Source organism: Xyrauchen texanus, chromosome 26 (genome assembly GCF_025860055.1).
Source record: "Xyrauchen texanus isolate HMW12.3.18 chromosome 26, RBS_HiC_50CHRs, whole genome shotgun sequence".
NCBI lineage: Eukaryota > Metazoa > Chordata > Actinopteri > Cypriniformes > Catostomidae > Xyrauchen > Xyrauchen texanus.
In genome coordinates this window covers 26840622-26866552 of record NC_068301.1, presented here as the reverse complement: position 1 = coordinate 26866552, position 25931 = coordinate 26840622, and the positions used below count along the sequence as shown (strand labels likewise).

General features: G+C 38.0%; 2 protein-coding genes across 2 annotated transcripts; both read right to left on the bottom strand.

Moving 5' to 3' along the window:
* Nucleotides 1-340: 340 nt before the first annotated feature.
* LOC127619917 (ADP-ribosylation factor-like protein 4A) lies at nucleotides 341-2955 on the bottom strand. The gene is made up of 2 exons (XM_052092951.1): nucleotides 2835-2955; nucleotides 341-2175 (listed from the first exon to the last, which is right to left on the bottom strand). The coding sequence occupies exon 2, from the start codon at nucleotides 2041-2043 to the stop codon at nucleotides 1438-1440; it is 606 nt and encodes a 201-aa protein (XP_051948911.1). The 5' UTR covers nucleotides 2044-2175; nucleotides 2835-2955; the 3' UTR covers nucleotides 341-1437.
* A 2002-nt stretch (nucleotides 2956-4957) lies between these two features.
* Nucleotides 4958-21535, bottom strand: scin (scinderin). Its single transcript, XM_052092933.1, has 16 exons — nucleotides 21288-21535; nucleotides 14952-15106; nucleotides 14255-14416; nucleotides 12855-13004; nucleotides 12583-12675; nucleotides 11779-11911; nucleotides 11594-11682; nucleotides 11271-11486; nucleotides 9535-9671; nucleotides 9339-9429; nucleotides 8909-9079; nucleotides 6460-6637; nucleotides 6193-6314; nucleotides 5908-5985; nucleotides 5668-5728; nucleotides 4958-5424 (listed from the first exon to the last, which is right to left on the bottom strand). Exons 1-16 carry the CDS (start codon nucleotides 21478-21480, stop codon nucleotides 5252-5254), a joined length of 2202 nt encoding a protein of 733 aa, XP_051948893.1. The 5' UTR covers nucleotides 21481-21535; the 3' UTR covers nucleotides 4958-5251.
* Between the last annotated feature and the right edge of the window lie 4396 nt (nucleotides 21536-25931).

Here is a 25931-nt window from a genome sequence, read left to right as displayed (position 1 = left end):
CACTACATTTGCACTAATGCAATTCCTCTAAATTAATACAGCTGTATAACAACAGACTGGGAGAAGCCTGCCCAGCCACATGCCTAGAACAGAAAGAAAACCATTCATTTCACATCAAATTTTGCATGTCCAAATGTGCCAATGGATCTGTAGAGTAACAACTTTCAGTGAGTCATCTGAACAGTGCATCACACCATTATAGAAATAAACATGCAATTATATGGTGTCAGTTATAAAGAGTTCTATCACTTAAATGTATATAATTAGCAATGATGATTAGTTCATCATGCAACAGGTAGTAATGAGGACTCAAAACATGTGTTTAGTGTTGTTGTGGATTTATTCAGTGTACAAATTCTGACAAATAAATATGAACATCCCCCAACACAAGCACTGAGCGACAGCTTGACACATTTGAATGTGGAACAATGGACCATTTAAAAAAAATAAAAAAACCGCTTCATTTGAAGCAATGCATTACTTCTTTTCTGTGGTATGAGAAACTCTTTACAAAACAAAGCAATGGATGCTGCAAGTTCATAGATTAGAAAAGGAAATTGCTAAAGTGCATCTAAACAGATCTTGTCATTCAGGGAAGCACACAATCTGGGCGGAGCTAAAAATGACACCCGTATTCAACGAACACCAGTAACCCCAATTGCACCAACATAATGCTGTCAACAGGACTACTTGAACAAGGATAGTACACCCTTAACTTTAAACCTTTCACCAATCTAACAATTACCATATTCATTGGCACCCACCAACTGAACTACAGTCTGATTGGTGGATGAAATACCCTTTCAGTGACATCTGATTTCAAACATTTGTGCATTCCCAAACAAGTGATCCATAAAGCTTATTCTTGTTCCGATGACCACTGAGATGACAAACACTTGGAGAAAATGACTGGTGGCCAACTGGGATAAAACCAGTGGGAGAGACACATCACCTGAATGAATACATTGGATTTTTTTTAAGAACATTTAAGTCCATGGCAGCTTTGGTAATCAATACTTCAATTTCATGACTACAGTGGTTTAAAAAGCAGTTATATGTGAAACACTTTAGATGTATGGACAAAGACAAACTCTTCTTTGTCATTTACAAGTTCATTTCGTAAGTCCAGGGTTGTCCTTCATGGGAACTCATTGTATCACAGACCTAACGACATTGTGTAACACTGTGTTTATGTAAAAGTTCCATGTGGTCATTTGCGCTGTCCGACCACTGCTACAATCCAATAACCAAAGTGGTAAATCAATACTGTCCTCTTGCAGTCTTTCACCATCTGACTGATAAAACTCAGCCCATCCAAATAATAATTCCAAGAGCAAATGGCCACAAAGGCCCACAGCCCATCAGCAGAGCCATCACAGAGGCAAAAGTGCACCTCTCTAGCATCACGTCTCGGTTATTATTCCCATCGACAAACAGTCATCTTTTCCTCTTCTGCTGCCTCATCGTCTTTCTCCGCTTGACAATCATGGAGTGAAGCCTCTCCAGACCCTCTTGCAGACCTTCTCCGATTATTGCACAGGCAGGTTGGAGGTGCCAGGGCGTGTGGGACCCCAGCTCATTCAGTGCCAGAATCTGCTCCACCTCACATAGAGGCAACGCATTGCGCAGGTCCTGCTTGTTGGCCACCACCAACACGGGCACCCCCTGGTTCTCCTGTAGTCGTGTGATCTTATGCAGCTCTGTCTTGGCCTCCTCCATGCGCTCTGTATCCACCGAGTCCACCACAAACACAAGTCCATCCGCACACCGCGTATAGGACCGCCAGAGCGGCCGGAGCTTTTCCTGACCACCGACATCCCAGAAATGAAAGGACGCAGTCTGGCCTTTCCCACCCAGCGTCAACTTGATCTTCTCTGCGTTAAAGCCCTTGGTAGGAACTGTGTTCACAAACTCATTGAAGCGCAGCCGGTACAATACGGTGGTCTTACCAGCACAATCCAACCCAAGAATAACAATGTGAAGGGCCTGAAAGGATGGCAGGCAGGGAAAGATGGCATGGGGCTCTGATAATCCATTCCCCATCTTGTTCTGCCACTCTGAAAAGGATGAAAGCCAAGCCAGAGACTCAGGAGACAAGGTGTCGTCGCTGCTACCGCTGATGCTTCACCAAATATTCACAAGGCTTCTCTTGTTCCCCTGAGAAGCTGCTATAACCTGAAACCAAATGAAAAAGGAGATGATGCAAGGAGGCCAGCAGTGAAGCACCATGACACACAGTTTTACAGATCCCCTTTACTTGCCTGTTCATTCCAAGTAAGCATGGTGCTCTCTTTGCCAATCTGAAAGGCAGATTTAACCTAGCTGGGTGTCATTCAGTACCAGTGATGGTGAATGAAACAGCAGGAAGCCCATTTGCACATGTAGCGCCACAGGGGCACCAGCATTTCATTCCTATTCAGAAACTGTATAACGCATGTGTAAAAAAAACCCTCGACCTTCTTTTCATGCCATTTTATAGTTGAATTGCAGTTGCACTAATTGTTAATGGAGATGAAAGCTAGTTTGGCCTAGTTTGGTATCTAAACCTGGAAAACTCGTCTCTGTCGCATATCTCTAAGGCCATGTGTAAAAGCGCTTGAGGAGGGGCACATCTCTATAAATAAATACATGAATTATGATTCTGATCACCTTCTGTACCCAACAAGTGATAACTCAAAATGAGATCCATTATGATTATGGAACAGAAGGCTTTAGCTTTATTGCCAAAATAATAAGTTATTCAGACTGCACAATATTACACTAAGTAATTTTTAATCAAGTAACCTTTGTAATCAACATCAGCGTATGGAAATAAAACCCAGTTCCGCACTCACCTTATTTAGCGCGAATCTTGTGTTACGGGTCCAGCAGTGTTTACGACTATTTCCAAAATCTTGTTTCCATTCAGAACAGCTGAGCCGACAAGTGAATCCACTCCCTGTAACCACGTCTGTTTCACTGACACCACAGCGAGCTGGTTCCCAGTTCATTCTAGCACCGTTAGCTCCTCCCACAGTGCAGAGAATCGCGCTGATTGGTCTGATTCCATGGGCGCGTATTACTTTTCTTGGAGTCTGATTGGTGAAATGTCAAGCCCGTCGTCTTTTTGGACACACCGCCTCGCCACCTGTTCACGTCGCTCAAGGCGCATACAGGTGAGATTTATTTTTGGGAAAGAATGTACAAAAGTTTTGTATGAAAACTACGAACATTTCTATTGACCATGCAGTGTACAGACCAGAGTAAATACATTAAGTCAAAAAGTATTTCATACGTGAGCAGTGGCCTTTGATAGTGTCATAACACCCTGCCAAAGAAAGGAATGTGTATCTGAGTACCAAAACAATTAGCGTTGGCATCAGTGAGCAATTACACTGTGATTGATCTGTCTGTCACGTAAACTACACAGCCATTCATACACAGATCTCAAAGAGACGTCTAACTTTACAACACCCTTGTTGAGCGCACGATCGGTCGTCGGAGCTTCCTAATAAACAACTAGCAAAGTTAATCCAGTAAGGGCCTACCTGTTAATCAGTCTGTCTCTTCAAATAGGCTCATTTTATGCCGGATTCAGTTAATTCAAATCTCCATTGGAAGATGCATATTCAACAAAATCTGAACAAAGTTTATCCGAGACGGTTCACAGAGCTTGAGCGTACAGAATCACATGGTAGACCCTAATAATAATAATAATAATAATAATAATAGTTCTAACATCTGTTACATCACCTGTACGGGTAATCAGCGTAAAGGAAAGTAATGTTGATAGAACAAAAATGTATTGGTTGCTGGTGGCCTTATGGATCCAAACTTAAATTGAATCATAAAATATTCGCATTTTTATAGATTTTGGCTGCACCATTTGCGATGTTTAACCTACAGTTTCACTTTAGTGTTATATTGATCTAATTTTTGTTGGAGTTTATTTGAAAGAATGTCATTTTTCTTTTACTTGTGCGCCATCTCGTGGTTAGAAAGAAACAGCAGGGGGCTCACCCTCGTTTTCCATGTCGATTAACTTTGTCGGTCGGTGGCTTTTCTGTTTATTTGTTTGTTTGTTTATTTATTTTTCCTTCAAATTACCACTTTATGAAGGACGAAACCTGAAAAAAAATAATTAACAAAATACACAAATACAAAAAATATTAATGTAAAAATAATTCAGTATGAAACATAAAACAAGGGAAATGCTAAATTGAAAGTTGAATTTTATTTCTACATTTCGATATTTCTTTAATCATTGGTTCAACTTGTATTAATTAATTTATTTTGAAAACTGAGTGAAGTCAGTATATATTTCATGTAATGTTAATGCATGAGTCCGTAGACTAACGCACACTCAACCGGACGACTACAATGAAGATATAACGGGAGATACATTCAGAGATTAAAAGCCACATTTAAAAAACTAAGTTTTTAAATATAATTGTACATTTTCCACCCAGTATATCAAAATAATATGTTTAAGGTGAATTAATTAAGAGAAAGCATAAGATTACATGTTTACTGATAGTGGCACCTGGTGGCCAAGGTTGGTGGAGTTTTTTTGAATAGAGAAAAATATCAAACATTTTTTTACAACTTAGGCTCAGGAAGGAACTGAGACACAATTTATGTATTTATTTCACCTTTTTTTTTTTTTCTCCATCTTGCAGTTCAGGGCCTCCGTAATTTATATATTACTCACGTATTTAAATGTTATTACTCATAAAACGCCCCAAAATGTTTATGTATCTTAAGTACAGATATTAAATGTTTACATTACAAGGCAGTTGGGTGCGAGTGCTCCCAGATGGATTGTGCTGTTTGAAGCATATGTCTTTGTACATCAGCAAGACTACAGCATAGCATAATGTGCAATATGTATGTGCAAGTGTTGTGATTCAGGGTTCGCCGCTAGGGGGCTCTCGTGACACAAGAAAACAAAACATCCATAAATGTATTGAGTCTTTAATTGTAGAATAGTTTTGCATTTTGAAAGCATATATTCAGAAATACAGAGTACGACACAATAGGAAAAATGGGAAATACAGAGCTTTAAGATCAGTATATTGTATATGTATAGAGTATCCTCATAGCAAGGTGATATAGGCCTATTTTCTCTCAGATAATTTGGCATTTTGAACATATGGCATAGTTTCTATAGAGTTTAATAGAAAGCTCCAAGACACTCATCATTAGTAAACAGCAACCTGTTGTTTCTTTCCAGTGAAGTCACTTGCGTTCAAGATTTGCAGAATGGCAGCTCTCAGTTAACCTGCAGGGATTTTACTGCTCTTTCCACAACATCCCTGTCCCATTGAGAGGCGTCCCACCCCAGGAACCAGCCGGTGAAGGTGGGGGGCTCATGCCCCTGCTTTACCACAACCAAAGATGTCCCCTTGTCTCGTCCTGATGGGTCTGTCTCGATATACATTTTTGCTGCAGGTGGGACAAATACTTTTTTGAACTTCCATATTTGTTGACTTAAGATGATTATAGACTTAACATGCTATGATTACAATTTTTAAATGTATCTTTTGCATTTATGCATATGATGATCTTGTGCTATGTTTTTGTAAGCATGGGGTTAAACCTGTTGCAGGCATTGAGCGGTTTCAGTTATACATTCAAATTACAAAGAAATATTTTTTTTAAGTATTTTTGCTTAGGGGGGCACCATACCAGATTTTACAGACTCAGTCCTCTCCACCTCATTGGCATCCTTTCCAATCCAAACAAATACCTACAAGATTAGATCAGAGGTTAGCAGCATACTGATATAGGGAATGCCATCTTATATATATGGAATACTAAAGATTATCAGCAATTTGCTGTCCTTGTAATCTTGAAGACCGTTTCAGAGTTATTACTTTTATAGTTCATAACCTTGCTGAAGATAATGATGAAAGCAATCTGACTAACCTGATCCCAGACATCCAGTAACATGACATCATCCTCTGCCAGGTCATCTTGGTTAAACTCACCAGGTACCTCTTCAATCTATAGTTTTAAAAATGCATGGTTAAAGCCTAAACGGTGTCATAGCTGTATTAGGCTGCAGTTGCTATGAAGGTATGTCATATTATATACAGTATTTCAGCAGTGTTTCAATCCAGGATTGAAAGCAGGAATCACCCCAATTTGCATACGCCCAATGTGAATCTTAGCTTACATTTGGTACTCTTTAACCAGGTCTTTGATACTCACAGAAAACCTTCCAGTTTTATTGGAACAGGCAAACAGTCGAGGAGGATGAGCTATAGTTTCACTCTCTAACATCTTAGAAGTCTGATACTCTGTCTTTCCACCCAGAGCCTTCCAAAAGTTCTCTTTAAAAAATAAATTATCAACGAGTATGTAAAAATATTATGGAGGATACTCTGTTTTAGTTTGTGTATTTGCACTTATGTAGGAGTAAAGAACATGAATGGTTATACACTGTTCTTCCTGTAGTATATGCCGGATGTGCATTACCTGGCTCTTTTCCTTCTGAAATTGGTTGGGATGTGCACTTCAGCTTCTCACTCAGGTACTTTGCTCCTCGTACTTCTTCCTCACTGGCCCCCTTCCCTTTCCACACATACGCATCACCCTGAGGTAACTTCAGCAGGTAGGCATCATTGGTGTTTAAACTTGACGCCATAGCCTCGACCTGTTAGATGAGATCACAAAGCAACATATATATCAGGAGTGGCTTTAGACTGGTTTGCTTCCAACTTGTTGAATAGAACATATGTTGTGTCTGTTGGAGATGACATGTCCCCATCTTCAACAATAAATTGTGGTGTTCCGCAAGGATCCCTGTTAGCGCCAATTTAGTTTTCTCTATATACGTTACCACTTGGTTCCGTGATTCCTGAATACAACATTAACTTTCATTGCTATGCAGATAACCTACAGTTGTATTTGTCATTGAATCCCAATGATCTGACTAATTTAAATGTTCTATGTAGCGTGTATAGTAGATATAAAACATTGGCTGGCATTTCTTCACATAAATATTAATAAAACAGAGGTTGTTATAATCGGTCATGCTTTTAAAAAGAGCCAGATTGAGTCAGCACTTGGTGGTCCCAAATTATCAGCAGGTGGTGAGAAATTTGAGAGTATTTTGCTACAAATGTAATTTTTTTTAATATCACATCAGGAAGTTAGTTCAGTCTTGATTTTATCAGTTAAGAATCTTTTCCAAAGTGAGACATGTTTGGAGTTTTAGGGATACAGAGAAGCTTGTACATGCTTTTATTTTGTCTAACCTTGATTATTGTAATGCCAATTTCTTTGTGTTAAATCAATGCTCTTTACACAATGCTGCAGCTAGACTTATGACATGAACTAGGTCTTTTAATCATATTACTCCATTTTTAGTTTCTTGCATTGGCTACCAATTCATTTTAGGTTTGATTTATAAGATTTAATTAATTCCATATAGGCATCACAAGGGTTGGCACAAGAATATTTAGCAGAACCTTAAGACATTATGAAACAGTTAGACATCTTAGATCATCTTTTTGTGAAATGTTGGCTGTTCTTAGATCCAGATGCAAAAAAAAGGTGATAGAGCATATTCCGTGAAGGAACAGCCTGCCCTTGGATATTCGATCTGCTGAATCTATGTCTGTTTTAAAGTCTCGTGTAAAACTTGTTTGTATAGACTTGATTTTACTACTTTGTAAAGCACAAAGTAAAAACAAAAATTCACAGAGTGTGTTTGATTTCAGATTTTGTGAAGCACTTTGTGCAAATTTGCTAAAAGGTGACATCTTTTTGCCTTTATTTGGTAGGAAGTGTAGATTAGACAGAAAAGTAGGTGTGAAAGAGGGAACATGATCGAGACATGTCCCAGCTCTGACTCGAACCTAGGCTCCCATAGGGTTGTCAATTTATCAATTGACAATCTAATCAAAGAAAGTACAAGATGTGCCTATTAATTTATTTTATTAATCGCAATTAATAGCATATGCTATATGAGTATTTGCTGAGAACCCCATTAAAGAAAGAAAATTAAATGTATAGTTAAAAATATGTCAAATAATGTAAATGTAAATGTAAATATAATAAAATGATACATTTTTAATAAATATCATAATTCATACACATTTTATTATTGTGGCAGATGAGTAAAATATTAAATAAACAATACACAAGTGGCTTTAGAAATCATTATATCGTTTGTTGTATGTTTATGACTGTTCTGCATGGCACAGCAATCCAGTTAATGTCTGAAATTCATCAATCTGTCCAAGGTAGATTTAAGAGATGTTCTAACAGGATACATTTTAGTGTTCCTTCTGTGCTTTTTTTGTTGGTCTATGTACACATCCGTCAGATGGATGCTTTAGTGTTGAGTATTGCTAAATTTTTAGCCATGAACACTCACCCCATAAACACTGTGTTATTAGAACCTTGTGTCAAGTTAAACATAGTTTGAAACTTTGATAAATGTGTCTTGAGAGCCCTGCATTTTGTTTGTGCTCTGTCTAACTTAATTTGAACACAAGCATGTCCTGCTGTGTGAGGCTCCTTTTGCCCAGCCTGCACTCCGTAAGTGTGCCTGTACAGCTGTAGTTGCGCTTTCTGCCTGCTGCCAACTAGGAAATGTAAAAACATGAAGGTGGTACTTCAAGCTTGAATTACTCTGGTGGTTTGAAAACTCCTTATTTGGTAATTTATGCATGATCAGGGGGCATGGTTAATTGCATAATTGTTTAACACATTATTTTGTATATAATGAATCGCACTAAATGAACACGTTAACTCATCAGCCATAGTCCTGAGCATTTCTTGCAGGGACCGTTGCTCCATAGCCCTTACAAAAGCTTGAATTATTTTTTATCTTTTCCCTTATAATTTAATGTGACCAAACTCTTTCTTGACGCTGTGCTTCATCTGAGTTTTTCTTCCCGTGGAGGCCAGAACTTACCTCATAAATACGTGTAATGGTACCCAGGTTCCTTCGAACTTGAAAGAGGCGGGTTGGAGGTGCAGGTGCTTGTCCTCCCTTTCTGGAAGTCCCATTCTTATACACAATCAAAGGTTTGTCTTTGAAGATACTCAGCAAATGCTGTGGTTCCTTTCCTTGTGTCACTCGCACCTACATGTTGATAAGACTGATCAGAGTAGGGCACTGGATGGACATAGAATGAAAGGCTTCTTAAAAGATAATTACACTTGCCTAATCATGTTTCCTCTAGATTTACAGAGTTTGATATTCAGTTTTCTGCTGTTTTCCTGACCAACTGACTGGTGTCTGAGGCCCAGAGGCTCTTTCCTCACTGGCTCAGTCCACAATCCAGCCATGGTTGTAGACAATAATAATTACATATTGTGCATAAAATTCAAAATCCCCTTACCTGAACAGCGTGTCCACCTAGAGAGCGGTCTAATTCAACGGTAAGGAAGGCTGAAGCTGTCAGTTCATCTATTGTGCTACTGGAACCTTGCCTGAAGGAGAGAATGTACAGCAATAAGCCTTATTTGTTATGTATTGCATGATTTGACAACCCCGCCAGTGATTGACAAAAGTTAGAAAACTTCCACAAGGCTTACCAGGTGTAGATGATTTGTCCCTTGGTGTAATTATATAAAATGATATAACAGTCCCCTCCATAGAACTGCCCATATGTTTCTGGGTCAACAGGAACTTTGGTATCTCCTGTGGTATTACCGCATTCTACCCTCCAAATCTGTGAAGTAGCACAAGAACAAGAATTTTTACCAAATATATTCACATTTGGCTTTCGTTCTTTCAGTCTGTCCTTTAGCCTATCTTACACACAATGAACGTGGGATTATATACTTTAAGGGTATTCACTATATGTACAGTTGCACCACGTGTATTCGGATACTTAATAGGTTAGATTAAATAACCCTGACGTCGTTCCAAACCTGTATGCTGCTCTTTATTCTGAGGAATACATTTTGAGAATAACAACTTAAAATGTAGTCTATTTCCCACAAAAAAGCTATCACCGAATTTCAGAATACTTGGAAAATAGCACATAAGTTGTATGGACTACATTTACACAATGATTATGCTTAACCTCGTGCAAACCTCTTGTTGTATTTTGGCTTTGCTATACGCAACGCATAATTTAAATGACTTTAAACTGACTGAGTACTGTTCACAAGACTCTAGACTGTCATTTAAAGGATTAACTTCTGATGCACCGAATCACGTGACACAACAGCATGGCGTCAATTTCCATGAAGAGTTTCTGCGGCCGCGGAGAAAACAAAAGTGCATCTAGATGCAGGTTTTTTCATTGAAACCTGTTTGTGTGTAAAGAGTAGCATCTGGTTTAAGCAAAAAATTATTCAAATCTCATATGAAAGCAGTTTTCTTGTGTTATCATATTTTTTGATACGATGATTGTTGATAGTTATCAGTGCATTGCTGATGGAAATGTGCTCATTGAATGATAACATTCCTCAAAATGTTCATTTTGTAGTACACAGAATAAATAACAGCATATGGGTTTGAAGAAAGGCTGGGTAATATGGCTAAAAAAATGATACCTCAATATGTTTCTTTCTATTGATGATATTCAAAATATATCATGATAATTACAGTGTGTATTTGATCTGAAATTTTAATTTTTTATCTAAGGAACCATAATTTAATCTAAACAGCCATTGTAGGCAAGTAGATTCAATTTATTAAAGGCATTGAATAAAAATCTATTATAAAGTAATGAAGGCATGTTTTCTCAGGTTTTCATTAAACTAACACAAGGGAGAATGAGATCTAATAATTTTCATTGATATGCATATTTATATATATATACAATATATACAATTATACATGGTAGCTTTATAAAAAGCATTATTTATATATTATTTATATACCTTCATATCATTTATACTTAAATTTTTAAAAGGTGGAGATTTTATTTTAACATATCCCTTTCACCTGCAGCTTTTATTTTGACACAAAAAGCGATTTCAGCTCATCCTTTTCTGTTATTCAGTGGCATATTTGTAGATTTGTATAATAACTTGTGGCCGATAGTAATGTTTGGAATTGCGTATGCTTAAAACCTGCATTACTTTTATTTCACAATGTATGTGAACTGCTCTAAAAGCGCTGAAAACACAAGCCCATGAGAACACAGAACAATACAAATCACTGAATTTTTCTTTGATATGTTATAACATGACAGGAATGTTCCAGACTGTTTCTCTCTTTCTTTTCAAACATTTAACGAACACACCTTCACTGTTTGCACTAACAAGTTCACATATTTTCACATATAATTACTGATCTCTTGTATGTAAATTGAGACCTGTGTCGTTCCAGTGCCATCATCAACCATGTTGTACTGAGCAGCCATTTGATGTGACTCATGTAGCTTGGAGGCATCAAACTCAGACTGCTGAATCTTGGCAATCCGCTCGGTAACGTAAACTCGGCCTAGACCCTCAGCCTGGTCCTTGTCTTTCCAATTTGTGAAAAACTGCTTAAAAATGGGTGTCTCCCCACCCTCTGGAAGAACCTGGATCTGTGTTTAAGAATGATGAAAAAAACCTGGATGACAACAGGAATTCTATATATGCTGCAATTTTCTGAATTAAAGTCTCTGTTTTTAATTTCTTTTGAGTGGTGAACCTGGGTGTTTGCAGGATAGCCCATCTGTTTGATGAAGCCCTCAGCTGTTTTCATGGCCTCCTTCCTCTCACTGGGATTAGCATTACGACCTAGGCCATCAAGAATAAGGTCATTCAAATCAGCAAAAGTTAATCGCCAACATCTCATGGCCTCAGTTAACCTTTTGGTCAATGAAGTAGGTTTACCTTTCCACACATAAATAACTTTGCTTTTTCCGTGGTCCAGAATGAAGCATTCTTCTGACAACAAGTCGCTCTGGTTAAATGGATTCTCCTCTGACACAAGCGACACTTGCATTTTCCCACTTGCATCAGATACCTGTAAAGCACAATGGTATTCTGGGTCTTTGTAGATCATATTTACTTTATATCCTGTTACAGTTCCTTTTTATGTTTGTACATGTGTCTATTTAAATAAGACATGCACATGTTCCTGAGACACACCAATTCATTTATTATTATTAATCCATAAACTTCTCGCGTTACATTTTTTTTAACCCTTAAAGGGTCACCCAGAGATTCTCAGAGATAGCAAATGTTTAGGGGTTCGGTGACGACAACTTTCTGTCCTTGGTCTTTAAAATGTCTGAAATTCCCGTACAGCAAAGGTGTGATGTTTTGTAATTTTCATTAGTATTGGATTGATTTTAATAGATTTTTTTCTTGTCAATAATTATTTAAGATTTTTAAAATTAGAAAAATATGTTGTTGTTTTAAGATAATGCAGTGTATTTCCCTTTACAAGAAAGCCATTTACTACTACACTAGAACATTTAGTATGTGTTTTCACTTGTTGTGGCACTATGGGTGAATATGAGATTGATTCTCCTATGAAACATTTTCTAGCACATAGAATCTCATTATTACAATATTTTTGCATAACAGGTAAATAAATTCTGTCATGTTTCTGAACAATACATTGACAATTTTATTTTTGCTGGGTCCCAGGAGGATAAAAATAAAATGCAAGTCTAAAATAGACTTGTTTACCATGTAAAGCTTTGCCATTTTCCTGTTTGACATGTCAGCAATCACATCCTCATTATCGTCTCCATCACTGAGTTCAGGCATCTTACCAAGAACCTATGATGTGCAAAAACAAGGCATGAAAAATACATTACATAAAACTTTGCAGCTAAACCAGATATTGCACAGCCTTTAGCAATCTTTGGATTAAATGTAAAATTCTTCAAAAAGCAAGCAAGTTCTACCACATGCCTAAGGTTGGCTTTATGCAAATCTCTCAAACTTTAATTTGTTACCTTAAACATCTCATCAGGCTCTTGTCCTTCCTCTACAATCACAAGTCGTGCCCTCCCATTCCTCTCATTGTCTCGAATGCCAGCAGCCACCTGGGCAGCCTTGAGGCGCTCAAACTTGTTGCACATAGACCCGCACCATTGATAGATTTTCTAAAGAAAAAATCGGTTTAATTCTTAGTGGTGTAGGTGAGATGTGCTTTCATTTCAAGTGTGTAGAGTCACATTAATACATTTCCTAGGAAGCCATCTGTCCAGATTCTTTTACCTCTACGCTAGACATGCAATGTTAGCTTTAAATTGTCATTATGGAATGGGAACTGTATTTTACACCATGGTCTGTAAATTCCATTACAAACATGAATGAGCGCAGCACTAGGTATGCTGTCAAAGAATTCAGTTATATTTGAATGGTACTGTCACAGAATTTGTATGAACTATCCCATGCAACTGATGGTCGGCAGAAGTCCCATAAGCTTTATGAATGAGCCTGTTGTTTGCCGTGAGACTGTGGTTCAGCCCTTTACCTGCTCGTAATATTTGCTCTAGAAATTATGTTGACGGTCAAAATAATTTGACGGTAATCCAATTGTCAATCCCACCCAAAGTACATACAGAGAGGACATTAAGTACACATCACACAAGTCAACCTGCAAGTTACTGTCTGTAATCACAATATTACTGCCCATTTCTCTGGGTTATCTTAAATTAGATCAAGAAGATATGGATAAAGTGATAAAGTGTTGAAAGGTTGGAGGATAACTTAAACTGAAAATTGTGTTCAGTTTGGTATTTCTTTGAGCCTTCAGTCTAGATACCACTCCAGATGAAAATGAGATTGCTCAGAGGTTGCTCTTTCAAAGCTCAGGAGACTTTTTGGATCTCTCAGTTGTTTAATTTAAGTATTAACTATCTCAGATGTTTCTTTAATGTCTTGGGTTAAATATAAATATAAATACCTGAGATAGTAGTTGACATACAGACTATGGAGCTATAAAATGAATGAGGATGGCACAGCAGATAATACGGTCTTGGGAGAGTTTGTTGAGAAATGTTTGAGTTCATATTGAAATCTCTGACTTTTGATACTATGGAGCTATAAAATGAATGAGGATGGTACAGCAGATAATATGGTCTTGGGAGAATTTGATGAGAAATGGTTGAGTTCATATTGAAGTCTGACTTTTGATACAGACTTTGGTATCTTGGCAAATCTGAGCACAGTTTGAGACATTCTTAAGATCTCTTCAGAAACTTCGAGAGACGTGAGATTACAAGGGCATTATTCTCTGTATGCACTCCATTTAAGCTCACTGTATTCTAGGAGAAACAATTGATATATTAAAGAGACTTGTCTTTACTTTTCTAACACAGTTTAGGTTTGTTGATGCAGCAAGTCTTACCTCCCCCATATCTACTATGAAGCAGTCGCCCTTGTTGAAACTGGCCCATGAAAAAGGCACTTCTGTGGCTCGGACAGTCCGTCTGCCCTTGATGTGGAAGAGTCGCTTGGCAGAAAGATCATTGATGACCACATGATGAAATCCTGATGCTACACCTCCCATCTGAAAAGGTAAGAAAATAAACAATGTTTTTCAAAATGTTCTGTGTTTTCTTCTTCTTGTCATTCCCTCTCTTCCACAGTCACTTTTTTTCTGTGGCCAAACACAACATTGAAGAGTTGCATTCCAAAACACGTGCTATAACACATGACGTCCCCTCACACCATCATGGAAGTTTGTGCTTGGGGAAAAAATGGAAGGCCCTAGGTAGGAAGCTATTTGTGGGTTCTTCTTGGAATAGTTAATTTTACCTCATTCCTATACAGAACCATAGTGACCAAAAAGACTGAACCAATTGCAGATTTATACTGTGAGCTCTTGGAAACTTTTTCTAAATGTATTCTTTCCTTCCGATGAACTAAAATATCATAAAAATGTCTTTCCATCACCCCAAAGGGCAGCTTTATGTTTGACCTGAAACAGACTGAGAATTGAAGTGAAATAAAGAATAATATGCTGTTGAAAATCAATAGAATAAAAAAAATATGAGAGAGCAAATTAGATGACTAGAACTAGAGGAACAGAAATTGTCTTGAACCTTGTATGTGATCTCTCCTTTAAAGTAGCTGGTGAAGGTGGTGGACTCGACACCCTGGAGTTCACGGTACTGAACCGGTTTACCTCCCAGGTAGTCATCCAACTGAACAGTAAAGATTGCAGCTGCTGTGCTTTCATCCTGGGTGCACTCCTTACCTAGACAGAGACAGACAGTAGTATGGTGAATGTCACAAAATCTGTTAAGAACATGTCTGGGTCTTCACTACAAAATAAAAATAAGAAATTACATTTTACTTAATGCAAATTAAGCTAATGTTTAGGACTATTAAGATTCTTTTGCATTGTAAAATTATTTTCAAGAAAACATTTTAAATACCAAACAATATTTGTAGGATTCTCTTTAAAAATATATATATATAATTCTTGTGAAAATTATATATTATTCAGTGTATTTTAACATCATGATACCAGTTGTTGTGCGGATTTTATGCCACAAAAAAAGCCATTGTATTACAGTAATCGTCTTACTGTTGTACAGTATAATATTACTCTATTACAGTAACAAGAATCACACAAAAAAATTAAAAGTGAAATGTTGAATTCAGGAGAAAATATGCTTAATTATCATGAAAATAATGTCAGCAATCTTTTGCCGGAGGCATAAAAAATAAGGCATTGGCTTCAGTCGTAATGACGGGAATGCCTTCATCACTTTTGACGGTTGCTGTTGTTCCGCTCCCTGTTCTGGTCGTTCTTATGAAGAAGGCTCCTTTGGTCCCTGCGATGGAAATTCCTTTGCTCCCTGTTCCAGTGGTCCCTCTGTGTCTCCTATTGAGGCCATCACCCCTCCAGAGTCCCCTGTGTTCCCAAGGCTAGTCGTTCCCCTGTCAGACCCACCTGTCCTCGCTCCCCTGTCAGGGGGACAGTGGTCCCAGAGGTCCCAGCTTCAATGTCCCAAAAGGTTCCTGGTACGGTGCCATGACCCTCATCAAAGTCTCCTAGTGCCTTGAAATTGTCTGAGATCTCTAGTGCCTAGATATTTCCTGAATTCCCATAGTGCCTTGACTAAGTGCTTCACCCTCTTAGTTTCTTGTGAACTTGCTCTTTTAATTTCCTGTGGCTCTGCCCTCTGAGTCTCCTATCGAGGCCATCACCCCTCCAGAGTCCCTTGTGTTCCCTAGGCCAATCACTACCATCAGTCCCACCTGGCCTCGCTCCCCTGTCAGGGGTACAGCTATATCTGCCTTTGTCTCCTGTTGCTTCGCCAGACTCCCCAGCTGCCCTTACATCAACCGAGTCCCTGGCTGCCATGACCTTTCCCAAGTGCCCAGCTGCCCTGGCCTTACCAGAGTCTCTTAAGGCCTTGCACTTGCCCTCACCAGAGTCTTCAGCTGGCTTACCCTTGCCCTCACCAAAGTATCCTGTGGACTTGCCCTTGCCAGAGTCCCTTGTTTCCCTGCCTGTGTCCCTGGCTGCCTAGAAGCTGCTTGAATCTCCCATCTTCTCTTGCTCTCCTGTTGGACATCCCGTGGTCCCCTGGTCATCCGCATGGTCCGCCCTGGTCCCCATGGTATCTCGCCCCTTTGCCAGCTCTCCTGTGACCTACTATGCCTCTGCAGGCTTCCCCATGGTCTCCTGCACCTCTGGAAGCTTCACCGTGGTGTCTTGTTCACCCTCTTGATCCCCCATGGGTTTGCCCCTGACACAGTTACTATTGACACAGCTCACTTTTTTGGTTCCTTGGCCTGTCTTTGGTTGGGTGTCGAGAGGTGCTCCTTAAAGGGGGAGTTATGTAAGATAAGTTATAATTCCTTAGCATCAAGCAGATGGTGCTAGATTCATCTCTTTTATTTTAAAATTATTGTTACAGTTGAAGTCAGAAGTTTACATACACTTAGGTTGAAGTCATTAAAACTCCACAGAATTCATATTAGCAAACTATAGATTTGGTAAGTCATTTAGGACATCTACTTTGTGCATGATATTAATAATTTTTCCAACAATTGTTTACAGAAAGATTGTTTCACTTTTTATTGACCACATCACAATTCCAGTAGGTCAGAAGTTTACATACACCAAGTTAACTGTCCCTTTAAGATATACCTGTCAGCATTTGGGTACCAAAACAGAACTGTTTGGCCATAATGACCATCGTTATATTTGGAGGAAAAAGGGTGAGGCTTGCAAGCCAAAGAACACCATCCCAACTGTGAAGCATTGGCAGGATCATGTTGTGGGGGTGCTTTGCTGCAGGAGGGACTGGCGCACTTCACAAAATAGATGGCATAATGAGGAAGGAAATTGATATGGATATACTGAAGCAACATCTCAAGACATCAGCCAGAAAGTTCAAGCTTGGTCGCAAATGGGTCTTCCAAATGGACAATGACCCCAAGCATAGCTCCAAAGTTGTGGCAAAATGGCTTAAGGACAACAAAGTCAAGGTATTTGAGTGGCCATCACAAAGCCCTGACCTCAATTTGATTATTAGTGGGTAGAACTGAAAAAGCGTGTGCGAGCAAGGAGGCCAACAAACCTGACTCAGTTACACCAGTTCTGTCTGGAGGAATGGGCCAAAATTCCAGAAACACATTGTAAGAAGCTTGTGGAAGGCTACCAAAACATTTGGGTACAATTTAAAGGCAATGCTACCAAATACTAACAAAGTGTTGGTAAACTTCTGACCCACATTTCACATCCTGAAAATAAAGTAGTGATCCTAACTGATCTAAGACAGGGAATGTTTTCTACGATTAAATGTCAGGAATTTTGAAATACTGACTTTAAATCGATTTGGCTGTGTATGTACATTTCTGACTTTAACTGTGTATTCTTATTCTCTGTGTTTACCATGATTGCTCCCAGGTCTGTCTCATTTCCCAGTTCGTACTTGTGTATATATGCCATCCTGTGCTCTCTGTCTTTGTCAGTTCGTGTCCTTTGTAGGTTGTAGTGTTGGTGTGTTTTGGTTTCCTGTGTTTCTTGTTTTTCTAGTCTCTTGTGGTTTTTGAGTTTTACATTAAAGCTGCATATAGTTTTAAAAGCATCCCATCTCCAAACCTCCATCATTACAAGTACACAGGGTGACTTTTTATTTTATTTTTAATGGAAGCAGCACATTCAGAAAGCAACTTACACATTATAATGAGCAAATTACTTGGTTTAAGTTACCTGTTAATTTTCTTTATTGTCTGTGCAGATGTAAGTTGTAATATTACACATATGTTGTGGATATAGTTATTAATATCATGTAGAAATAGGATGTGTTTAAGTGAAGTCATTTTTTAACCCTTTTAAGAGTGGTTCATTTTTTTCAGTGTTCAGCGAGTTCAACTCACACGACTCTAGCAGGGAAACACAAAGCATAATGGAATTTTTTTATTTGATCATCAATTCTTTGTAGACATTTCTTCCTCTGTTCGTGCACAGTTAAAATCTTGCACTGTTCTATTTTTCTCATCATAATTTCATCAACAGTATGTTTTTCTAGTTAAAATAGTTTAATTATTGTGATGATGAGTCTTTTTCATCTCAGATTCGTTATTGTTGATTAAATCAAAAGCTGTTTCATCAATGCACATTTTCGTCAGTAATTTCGTTGACTTGTAATAAAATGCTTGACCATCACTAATAAAGTGTCAACTGCTAAATGCAAATGACATCACAGAGTTTAATGACATTTTAGTGCTGATGCTGAATGGTAGAGAACACAGATAAAAGATGGAAAGCTGTTGCATGTGTGTGATAGCGACCAAGGCAGTCACAAGGAGAATCACTCCAGGAAGCAGGAATGGTGATCCGAAAGATTTTTTTTTCATGGTGGTGTAAAATGTTCAAATAATTAGTGTTTAAAATAAAATAGAAACCAAGGTTACTTAATGGGGTATCTATATTTGGCTACTTCATGAGTTTCTACTTATCGGATTGCTATCCGATGAGTATGCACGTTCCATTTACACTTGGTTACATGTTGTTGTCTCAGCTAAATGGATATAAATTTGATCTCCAATTCCCACGCTATATGCAAATAAATCTTCCATAATTATGCTAATGCAAGCAGAGAATTTAAAATATGTGATTTATTATTTGATTCTAAGTGACCTTGTGCTGTGCACTGGTATCGTGTTTGCATATATTTTTCCCTTTGGGGCTTGTCGTAGTTCAGATGCATCATGCGTGTCAGCTGCAATCATTGTCAGTGTTTTTTCTTTTTTAAAAGCTTTATTTGAACATTCAGTTTACTGCGAGGTACAAAAAAATTAGAACACAACAATAAGTATTAAGAATAACAGCAATATAAAGAATAGTTAAAGAAAAAAATTTACCAACACCATAGCTCAAAACCGAAACAAAACTAGACCATAACTAAAATAATAAATGAGAACAAAAAAATATAATTGTCAGTGTTTAGTTTCAGTTTCGCCAGCGACCTGCATCAAATAAATGAAAAATGATCTGTCTCTCCTACAACGTTCATCTATTTTGTCATTTATTGTGCAATAAAAGCCCTATGTAATTTCTCTGTCATGGAGGGCATTTACACTTGGTCTTTTCATGATCGGATAGCTATCCTAACAGTAAAAACGCGACCAAGTGTAAGTAACCATGTCCCCATTTAAGAAAAAAATATTCTAAAAGCTAGAACTGTTTTTGGTACTAAAGCAGTACATACTCCCCTCCAACAATAACAGATTTATTGTTACTTGCTTATACCAAGTCACATGAAATAAATGAATAAGAACGAGAGATAAAATTAGAGTTTTCTCCAAGTAATACAATAAACAGGACAGATAAAACATTTGCACAGTAAAACCTTAAGATATCCTAAAATAGATAAACTGAGCACTTCTAACACGTGCTTCCTTAAATGGTTACGCCCATTTGCTAGAAACAGGCAATCGAATCTAATAAATAAGAACTTGGAACACAGTTAAAAGCTCTCCATCAAAATGTGTGATTGGCAGTGGTAAATTTACCAGAAAGGGCAATACGAATATTTTACAGGCAGTTTCATCTGCAAAAGTGCCCACTGTACAGTCTTTCACACTAGATGAAACTCATTGTTTTTTTTCTCTCACCCAGTATAAATTTTTACACTTTAAAACCTGCAGTATTTGCTGTTGCCTGTGACCACATATGTTTGTTTTTTTTTTGGTCGAGACTGCAGCATGTCTTTCTTAAAGGCCCTCCATTCTATGCTGCCCATTTTGTGGCAACAAAGACATGATGGGCAGAAACATCATTACATGGTAAGTGGTTAATGACTCATAATGGGAGACAATTTTATGTGTGTGTGTGTGTGTGATTTGTGGCAGAGTTAAAACTGAGACACAACACAAGGCCAAAGCATCTTAATTCTATTGACGTCTCGGAAATATCTAATGGAGTAAAGAAAGTGGTTCAATCAGCAGAGGAAGGAAACTGTGTTAAGTGCCTCTTGTCGGTGCACTTGGTTTCTGGCAAATACATGACTTCTATGATTTTTATTGATTTATTTGTTGCCTGGTGACACATTGCAACTAATTTATTATTTCTTTCCAAATTAAAATTAAGAAACTGGTAACATTCACAAAAACGTAACCTTACATTTCTCTCTTTTGGACTCTTTCATAGGTCAAATTTACAAAATCATATTCATATTAATTTGCTCTGTTAAACAAATATCCTGTGTTTTGTGCTATCTTGACACTTGACCACAGAACATTGTTGTTGAAATAGCTGTGAAAATGCTTTCTGTAGACACCAGGCATCACCAATAAAAAAAACGTAAAGCCCTGAACACAAAAGTATCACAAGAGCTTATCTGCAATCACAGCATTGTGATAATCTAAAAACATTGTTTGCATAGTCATGAACAGGCAACAATTTTTAGAACACCAGTTAAAGCATTTTCTATACCATATAATTATGTGATTATGGATGTCTTGTTTCTTCTACTACACAATTCAAAGTCCAATATTAATATCAGCTAACTCAGTTCCCGCAGAGTATAAACTTTAAACTTTATAACCTTCACTTTATTGAAGTTGTATATGCATTTTATAGTGGCCATATATTCTGCTGGTGTATTTACAATATTGCACATCTGAGATTTATGCCATCTGATTTCACATCTTAATCTTTTAAACAGTAAAGATCTTGCTAATGTTTTATTATTAGTTTTATTGCTTTACATTCATGCAATGTGTTATGTACAAAAGGTTGTGAACTTCCTATAATTTGACCATACTGATACCCTTTGAACATGTTGTAAGAATGCTGAGACCATTTTACTGTTCTAATTGCAAAGTCTCATGACTTGTATTAATATTTTGCATGACATGTAATATGTTTAGATACAAGCCCATTTCTTAAGTATAGAGGAACGTTTGCTTACCCAACCAGAAATGCAAGCCATAGGAACATGAGTTCTTCTGTTTGACAGTGTTGAGCACCAGGTAGGCATCACCTACATAGAAGCTTCCCTTCAAGTTGTCTGGCAGAGGAACCAGATCCATTTTCTCAATCCTCCAGATCTGGAGACCAGTACACTTTCCAGCCAGCTCAAACTGTATGTGATGAAGACCCATGGCTGACAGAGATGTGTGGTGTGGTAAATGCAGTATGAGAGGCAGATAGTTTACTTCTGTGGCCTGACAGCACTGAATCAATAAAGCAGTGTGCAGATGACTCCACTGACACATCAAGTGGGCGTGTTCAGAGACACGGCAAAGTGATCAAACAAGCGTAAAGAGAGAGAGGTGCAGTAAGAAAGAGAGTGGGGTTTTTTTTTTCAGACCCAATTTACCAAATTGTAGACAAGCACCACAATGTGCCGAATGATCCTGCCCGAAAATCACCAATGCTCTGTCAGTCACATCTTTTTTAATCTCCAGCTAGTGGTATACTAAATTTTAAACTAAAAATAAGTAAGTGAAATAACGCAGTTTTGGTCTTTGTACTGTTGTGGTTAGGGTTAGGAGTATATTATTGTAATTACAGCTCAAATGTTTTCAAAAATCACATCTAATTAAAGGAATGTTCTGGGTTCGATACAAGTTAAACTCAATCGACAGCATTTGTGGCATAATGTTGATTACCACAAAAATTTATTTTGATTTGTTTCTCCTTTTCAGGCTTTAAACACAGAAATGTGAAGATTATAATTTTATAAAAACACACATTAATTCTGTTAAAACTTGTGTATTATTTGAGCTGTAAAGTTGTTTAAATTACCATTTTCATGGTCATTTTAGGGTTTTAGTATTTATGGTGTTACCTTATCATGGCAACGAAGTGGTAAAACTGGATAAACGTTTATAGGCCAAGTTTAGATGACAAAACAATCAACCTCCTTTTGACAATTTTACTGTGTCTGGTGCTGCTTTGTAATAATTAAAACATACTTGAGGCACCATTGGAGTTCTGTGCACGTGTGGGGCTCATGTTCTCGTGTTTTTAACCCTAACTTCTGTAGTAGTAGTAGTCTGTTCGTCCTGCCTAACAGGTAAAAACTGTCCTGGAATCATGGTTTTCTTTAAATGCTGAACATGTGTCACTCATATTGAATTTAGGCCCAAAGGGAAGAAGTCAAGTCATTTTTATTTGTATAGCGCCTTTCACAACACACATCGTTTCAAAGAAGCTTTACAGAAGATCAGGCATTAACAGACAATAAAACTGTAATGTCTATAATGTCAATGAATCATCATTGTGTAATTAGATAAAATACGATTGTTAATCGTGTTTAAAAATATGTAATTAAATAATAATTCTATTAATAACCCCAGTGAGCAAGCTGAAGGCGACAGTGGCAAGGAACACAAAACTTCATAAGATGTTGATTAATGGAGAAAAATAACCTTGGGAGAAACCAGACTCACTGTGGGGGCTAGTTCCCCTCTGGCTAACATCATGAATATAATGTAAATATTACTTATGTATAGTTAAAGTCATGGTTAAAATTATTAAACTAAGTAAGTGTTCACGGTCAGTGTTTAAACATCAATTTAGTTTAAACTGTAAGATTAATGACCACAGTCTTTGAAGTCCATCCTGGATTAACTGCAGATGTTCACATAGATGCAATTGTCCTTGTTAATTGGCTGATGAAGGCTTTTGTTGGCAATTGTTAGTCTATGCATTCCATTTCAAGATCGTAGTCCATCAATAGACCGAGGGGATGCAGGCAGAGTTCAGGGATGTGAAACGCAGTTCAACCTAATTTCAGTGAGGTTCAGACAATGGCATATGAAATATCCCATGTCTTATGGTTGGAGTTGGCATCAGTTCATTCTCTGAAGTCCATCATAATAGACGGAAGTGATGTTTGGCTGGCACTGGCTGCATTTAGTCATCATCATTCAGCGACATGTAGCAGTGGAGTCCAACACGAAGCAGGAATGTTGCTGTATCCAGCCGGTTCTTGTGACCTCAGGATAGGAGTCCCGAGGTTGAGACAGGGAAACAAATAAAATAATATAAGCATAGATTCCATTCAATTTATTGCAGAGTTATAGATCATGATCAATGTTTCTGGTTCTGGCAGACCTAACTAAAGCAGCCTAATTGTGGGTTGGAGGATAAATAAGGTGTATGCCTGGCTAAACAGATGAGTCTTTAGTCTAGCCTATAGAATAAGTTCCTTTGCTGTCGGTAGCCTATGGGCGACTCCGTTTCTTCCTCTCTGTTGAATATGCAGCAGGTAGAGGAGGAGCTTGCACAGTCGTTGACATCAACTAACGTTACTTAGTGGCTAGTTAATGGCAATTAGCAGGAAATACAGCAAAAATGAAGCAAATGAGGCTTTGGGGATTTTTCCGAAAGAAGTCAGTGGGTAAGAATTCACATTTGTTTTTGTCCTTAAAGTCTTAAGATCATCATCTAGCTGGCTTTCACCCACAGTAGGCTAAACCTCAAGAGTTGTAGCCTCTAACCTCCTTATTTAGATTGACGCAGCTTGGTAGCTCTGAGTTAACACAGTCGCCTCTCACGCCGGAAACCGCTGTTCGAGACCTGTTCGAAGCGTACTTTTCTTGTTTATCAGGTGTTGTTTTCGCTAAGGTTAACCAATAAGCATTAACATAAAATGTATGTGTGACTTGTTTTGTGATATTAGTTTGTATGAAATATACACTTTGACTTGATTAAATGGTTTTGTAGAGGGTAGCAAAGATGAGCAACAGACTGAGGAGCAGCAGCAGCAGCTGTGCCAGAATCAGGCATGGAAACTGTTAACAATTAATCAGTCACTTTACTTTAGAGAAAGTTAAAAGTGAAACATTGTTTATCTCAATGATCCTAATGAAATGATTTTGACAGATGAATTATTCTCATAGAGATGATGAGAATTATATACAGTTCGATGCCATAGTGTGTCAATGAACTTAGACATTCATGTATTGCTTTAACTTAGGATCTTATACATAATTTTGACTATTTATGTCAAAAAATATAAATTATTTATATTCAATATTTTTTTTACCTCACTTTACTGACTATAATATAACTCTTTTGTGATGACTTTATGTTAATGTACATGAAAATTCAAGAATCATGATAGATCTTAGGGCAATCCCACTGATCTGCTCTTCCCAATACATTTTCTTCAATGGTATTGGTCTATAATTTGAAGTATGTAGCACTTGATGAATTAGTTGTTTGAAGCTGATTTGCAATGCGTTATGTGCTGTATCTGTTCTTTTGCATCACAGATGATTCAGGGAGGAGAGAGGATGAGTTAGTCGAGGATAGTACTAGAGTGGAAGATTTAGGAACTGTAGAAACAGGCCCAGCCAGAGCAAAACTCAAAGAATACCCTCTCACCAGCTTTGGACTACAGGGAAGTGGTTGCTAGTGTGAAAATAAAATTGTCTGGGCTAAGCCCCGGATGTCCTTCAATGCTGGAAACGCCTCTGCATCTGATGATAAATTACAATTTAAAAGTGGATTGGTTTGTGCATATTTTTCCATCGCTAGCAGATGAGTGAAGTCTGACACAACAAAAATCCAGTTTAAGCCCTATAGTCTAATAGGGGCCCTGTGACTATCTCTGGGTACCTGGCTTAGAAAAAGATATGCACTAAAACAGATTGTGTGTAGTATAGCTTAATTTTGCGCCGATTTTTTCAATTGTTTATATTGCTCCCCCAAACAAGCCAAATGCCCCCCAAACATGATATCCTGGTAACCCCTCTGAGGACCCTGCACCTCATGACCATACATCAGCTGAAAGGGGGAAAACCTGTTGAGGCCTGAGGAACTTCTCTATATGCAAACAATAAATATGGTAACCACTGGTCCCAATCGGACGCAGTGTCACTCACAAATTTACGGAGCATTTGAACAAGAGTTTGATTAAATCTTTCAACCAGCCCATCTGTTTCTGGATGATAAGGCGTGGTCTTCAAACCTTTTATCCTCAACAACTGATAAATCTGTCGCAATAACTTTGAGGTGAAATTAGACCCTCTTTCGGTGAGTATTTCTTGAGGAAACCCCACTCTAGCAAAAAACTGAACCAAACAGAAGGCTACAGATTTGGCTTTAATGTTCTTCAAAGGAAAAACCTCAGGATATCGAGTTGCATAATCACAAATTACCAACATATATTTGTTACCAGCTTTACTTCTTTCTAGAGGGCCTACAATATCCATGCCCAATCGTTGAAAGGGCACATCTATTACCGGCAAAGGCATTAAAGGAGCTTTCGGGGGGCCTCGAGGGGCAGTCCACTGACACTCTGGACATGTCTTACAAAATTCAGCTATATCCTTGGTCATTCCTGGCCCAAAATTTTTTTTACTGATTCGGTGATACATTTTACGGTGCCCCAGATGACCCGCCCAGGGTATAGAATGTCCCATTGTTAACACTGTTTTACGCACACTCAAAGGGAGAACCATTTGTTGTCTCCCTTGGGTCCTACGATACAGCAGGTTATTGTCTAAACAAAAAGCAAAACCTCTAAAAGAGACTGGCATATATTTGAGAAATTTCAGAATCTGCTTTTTGCGGTTCAGACATGTCAGTTGGTATTTGC

Coding starts and splice junctions, on each gene's coding strand:
- scin (XM_052092933.1), bottom strand. CDS start 21,480: ATGGGTCTTCATCACATACAGTTTGAGCTGGCTGGAAAGTGTACTGGT. Junction 13,005..14,254: donor TCATAGTAGATATGGGGGAG/GTAAGACTTGCT, acceptor TTTTTTCTTTAG/AAAATCTATCAATGGTGCGG. Junction 6,315..6,459: donor TTCAGAAGGAAAAGAGCCAG/GTAATGCACATC, acceptor TATTTTTTAAAG/AGAACTTTTGGAAGGCTCTG.
- LOC127619917 (XM_052092951.1), bottom strand. CDS start 2,043: ATGGGGAATGGATTATCAGAGCCCCATGCCATCTTTCCCTGCCTGCCA.